General features: G+C 42.4%; 1 protein-coding gene across 2 annotated transcripts; it reads right to left on the bottom strand.

Moving 5' to 3' along the window:
• Nucleotides 1-405: 405 nt before the first annotated feature.
• LOC123046397 (O-fucosyltransferase 29) lies at nt 406-4,205 on the bottom strand. Of its 2 annotated transcripts, none has more exons than XM_044469757.1 (9): nt 3,828-4,205; nt 3,391-3,478; nt 3,217-3,293; nt 3,052-3,140; nt 2,772-2,961; nt 2,131-2,312; nt 1,944-2,046; nt 1,313-1,644; nt 406-1,073 (listed from the first exon to the last, which is right to left on the bottom strand). In XM_044469757.1, exons 1-9 carry the CDS (start codon nt 4,023-4,025, stop codon nt 812-814), a joined length of 1,521 nt encoding a protein of 506 aa, XP_044325692.1. In that variant the 5' UTR covers nt 4,026-4,205; the 3' UTR covers nt 406-811. The 2 variants fall into 2 exon arrangements, with proteins under 2 accessions (XP_044325692.1, XP_044325693.1); XM_044469758.1 differs by having other exon boundaries at nt 1,313-1,641.
• Nucleotides 4,206-4,692: the final 487 nt, after the last annotated feature.

Genomic DNA, 4,692 nt, shown 5'->3' with positions numbered 1-4,692 from the left:
TACTTACTCTCTCAAAAAAGGTCGGTACCAGCATAAAAACATAATTTGCATAGTTTATCTGTAAGACATCAGTTTTCTAACAAAGCCGACATCCCTGCAACATGGCATACGTGCCTTACGACAGAGTACTAGAGTTGCTAAATATTCCAATGGGAAAAGACATGCCCAAGTTAAAAGGTTACAGACAAATTGGCCACTTTGAACGCACCAAGTTGGAGGCGGCTCAAGTAGATACATGTTCAGTTAGGCCTTGTTGCATTACCAGACAATAATCATACTAAGCACTATTGCCTTCCACACACACACACACAAGAAAAAAAAAGTAGCAGTACGGTTGCCCAAGCTCAGTAATTACAAGAGCACACCCCGTCAGAAGAAAGAGGGCAAAAAGAAACAAGCTACAGGTAAGCAAAACAACAACGACCTAATGTTGTAATTGACAGCACACCGTAGTCATTCATGTACACATTACAATCACAGTTACAGGCATGACATATATCCAGTTAGTACGTATAGCTCTTTACCATGGTGGTTTCTTTAATTTAGTTATACGAGATATTAGGCATGCTCCTTACCGTGGCAGTTTCTTCGATTCACCTAACATATTAACAGAACTAAACTAGAGCTGACAGTATGCAAATTGTTTGTCATCCCTGCCAAGTGCCAACCACCAGAACATCATGAGCTGACGTGCCAAGGATGTACGTCTGCCGTCAGCATCTGTAGTTCCATCATCCTCTTAACTTACCAAATATGTACTTTCCCTTTGCATCAAGGCCAGGCTCAATTGATCTCCAAGAATTCTCGTTGTCTACCTCACTTGAGATAACAAGTTTCGAGTTTGTATCGTTGCCGATCTGTTCACTGGCACTCTTTGGCAGATACAAGATGAAGGCATTTCATGGAAATCATCTCGTCCATGTCTGGGATCATCTGGTTCCCCCATAAGGCCCCGCTGGATTTTCTTTACCTTCCGTGAAAATGTATCCCAACCCGTTTGATTCCGTGTCTGAAATAATACATTGAGTTTTTTCGTGTTTGGGCGAATAGTTCTCTTATGGCCCATGTATCGCCTACAGATTTGATAGAGCATGAAGACCATTAGCATATTAAATGTAAATCAAACGAGTATAAATAAACTACCACCAACAGACAAAGACACCATATATAGCATTAGGGAATAGGGTGCATGGGCACTGTTGACCGTACCTCAATTCACTTTTTTGCATTGTATTGCAATATATTCTACAAAAGTAGTAGTATATTCTAAAAATACCCAAACATATCCAGAAAAAAAGAGGGATATATATACCTGCGTCCAGCTAACACCTTGGCCATGTTTCCGTTATTATTGGTAACAAAAACATCACTCTCATCACATACAATGAAGTCAACAGCAGCCAATCGTGAAGAAAAAGGAAGGAATGGTTTCAGATCATCCCCAGCAAGCATCTCCTTGGTGTAGAAGTTTGGAAAGAGTTCGCGCAGAGGCCGAAGAGTTTCTTCTCCGCCATATATTTCTCCAGAAGCAACATACAGGTAAGTTTCATTGCCAAAACCAAGAGCTCGCAGCATTAAACCAATTTCGTGAGGAGTTAATGGACATTTTCCCCTAGTGCGCTCATCCTCAGCACTCAAGTCCTGCTAGTAATAACCAATCGAAAATCATTTCACCATTTAAAGTTTACACTAAATGACACCAACTGACCAAAATCCAATCACTGCAAATATCAAAAATTAAAGTAAAATCATCATCTCAAACAGCGTGTTCCTTTGGGGAAATCATACTCAACATATTCTTGTTGGTGCAAAAGAGAAACACAAAACCCAACAAAGAGCCAACAATAAAGGAAGTAAAAAGTGATAATTATAGTTATGGACCCATCTGTTGAGAATCATTCGATAGGAAAACCTCATTATCTCATCAAGTTTCAGAGTCTTACAGGTAATGTATCCCACCGTTTCCTAATTTCAGCCAGTTCCTTTCTTTCTTTTTCACCACCACCATAGTAGCAGCCAGAAAATGCAAGCATGTCAGGTTCAAACCTAATGACATAACCCAAAATTGATGTTTAGTAAAATATGCGTACTTTCAGGGAAATGTTCATAAATTCCATTTAGGGACCATACCTCAAGTGAATGGCGACATATCGTGAGCTCATGACTCTCAACCTTCGCACCAATTTTTTACCCAGAGTTTGTATGGGCTTTTTGAATCTTAATGCATGAAAGTTTACTCGACACCGTAACTTCTGCAATTCTTCATCAAGATCATTGGTGAGCCGATAATCAAACTTAGTTAGCTGCAGAGCCTGCAAAATTTTCAACAGCTGAGCTAATAGGAAAATGTGGCTGTATTCATATATTCCTCACTTCACCAGAACAGATGACTCACGTATCGCTATAATGATTTCGTATATGCTGCCAATTAATACAGCATTTAATATACCTCTTAATAAAAGGGAAATCAGGATGTATTCTTTTAACCAACAAATGAGGCTACCAAGCTGACCATGCAACAGTAAGTGATTAGACAACCAGATGTTCAGGTTATAACGCACGTAACTGCTTGCACTAAAGCAGATAAATACAATGGTTATCTTGAAATTAAACAAAGTAATAAGCAGAAAGACTGCGAAATGAAATAACTTCTGTTTGTACATGATGGCATGCTTGACAAGGATAGAAGCAATAAATAGTAGCATGTACTCGATAAATACAGAGTAATATGCAACAAGTTCCAAACCAATGCGCTTGTTTGGCTTACTTACTCTCCTTCGCATCAGAATAGGCAAAACTTCATCAATGTAAAACTCAGGCATGGATTTTCTAGGTGCCCGCATAGTCCATGGAAGTTTATCCATTGATATCATAACTTCATAAGGGATCCTTTTAACAACAGTTACATCCTTTGATAGGTACGATATGAACCAGTCCGTGTCAAAAATATCGGAGAATTCGCTGCAAATAACACATACAGTATGAGGACAAGTACCTGTGAGGAGCAAACAACCATAGAATATGCCATGTAATCTCAAGTTCTTAAATCACCTGTCATCCTTCCAGAATGAGCGGTGGTCTAACTCGGGCACAACAAGTGTGGCATTCAAAATCCAGGCAACAACAACAGCATCTGTTATCTGGAAACTGAAGATCATAATGGTAATATAATGGATAAGAGAAACAAATCAATTACAAGTTGAAAAAAGATTATACCCCTATGCGTTGTTGGTTCAGTCCCCCACTAGTAGCAATCAGCAAGTAGCCGGTAGAACTGTTTTCCGGCACAGCAGCTGAAAGATGAACACAGAGAAACCTCAAGATTGTAAAATTTGTCGCTCTTCACAACCTAGTTTAAAGGGACGGACTTGACTGATCGAGTAGACTAACATCTTAATTTTGGGCTCCTCCCGCTGCATCCGTAGTACAAGTTGGAATACCTTGATTTCCAAATATCAATGGGTTCGGTGTTTCGAACCTGCACATTATGAGCATCATAGAGCAATATCAATCGAGAATGCCAGGGGAACTTTGCGATGGATTACACATGAACAGGCAAGAAAGCGACTTAGTAATCTTTCAACCGGACAATTAAATTTTCGAGTGGCTAGTTTACAAGGAAAACGGCGAGAGCTTTTCACTCAGTCCCTTCAGTTTATCTACAGGTTACGGTGTGACAGGCGCAGCCATCGGTACTGAATTTTCACTGACCAGAATCAAACTCTTTCTAGAGAAATCACACTCAACAAACCGCGTAAACCAAAACTTATCCACAATTCTGTCGAACTATTTTATGCAGTAAAACGGCCAAAGTTTCAATCAGTCACCTGATTGGACCTCCACCGGCTCCGGCTCCGCGACCAGTCGGCGTCGGTGACGATGTGTCCGGTGAAGAGCGATACGAAGCCTAAGACGAACAGAGCCGTGCCCAGGAACACCGGGGAGGGCTGAGCCCTCCTCGCCGTCTTCGGCGAGGCGGAGCCGCCGCCGTAGTGTGGCTTCGCCGGATCAGGCTTCCTCCCCATGCCGCGCGGTTACAGGTCGGGCCCCACGGCAGAAACCAGCATGCAGAAACTGCAGCCTGGGCGGCGCCGCCAACGGCAGAGCGCGAGCCCGCCGCGCTAGATCGTGGAGCCGCGAGAGCTCGCGGAGGGGCCGCCAATGGCGAGTGGAGGAAACAACTGTCGTGTGAACGCGGTGCTGAGCGTGGCCGTGCCCCAGGGCCCACACGCAGACAATTAAAGGCCAAAACAGAAAAGGTGGAACAACACAATGAATGGGCTGTATCTTCTTCTTTCCTACTTTTTCTGGATGGGCTGTATGTTGGCCCAACTTTCCTTGTGGCCTACGGTCCGTCGGTGCAACGTTTTTTTCTTCAAATTTTATTATTACTTTGTGGCGTACACTATTCTGTGACGGCCGCTAATCTTTCTTTGAGTACACTCCCTTCTCTGAACGTACACACGCACACCCTATTTTTATGAGTACCTTCGAGAGACTGAACCCATAGATATTAAGATTGACGAAGCCATTATAGATGCCTCGCTATCTATGAAAATATCACCTCTCAATGAAAGAATATTCCTCCTTTATGAGATTGAGATACCAAGGAGCCAAACCTGAGGTTTGGTCTCTGGTGGCTGAGGTACCACTACACTCATAACCATCAAAGCACAGGTTGATTTTTGCTTA

The sequence above is a fragment of the Triticum aestivum genome, chromosome 2B (assembly GCF_018294505.1).
Source record: "Triticum aestivum cultivar Chinese Spring chromosome 2B, IWGSC CS RefSeq v2.1, whole genome shotgun sequence".
NCBI classification, from domain to species: domain Eukaryota; kingdom Viridiplantae; phylum Streptophyta; class Magnoliopsida; order Poales; family Poaceae; genus Triticum; species Triticum aestivum.
This window is presented reverse-complemented; position numbering and strand designations above follow the sequence as displayed.

Excerpts from the sequence above, each read along its gene's own strand:
- LOC123046397 (XM_044469757.1), bottom strand. The coding sequence starts at position 4,025 with ATGGGGAGGAAGCCTGATCCGGCGAAGCCACACTACGGCGGCGGCTCC. Across the intron at positions 3,479-3,827 it reads GCCGGTGGAGGTCCAATCAG|GTTCGAAACACCGAACCCAT; the intron begins GTGACTGATTGA and ends CATAATGTGCAG. Across the intron at positions 2,313-2,771 it reads CTATTCTGATGCGAAGGAGA|GCTCTGCAGCTAACTAAGTT; the intron begins GTAAGTAAGCCA and ends AAAATTTTGCAG.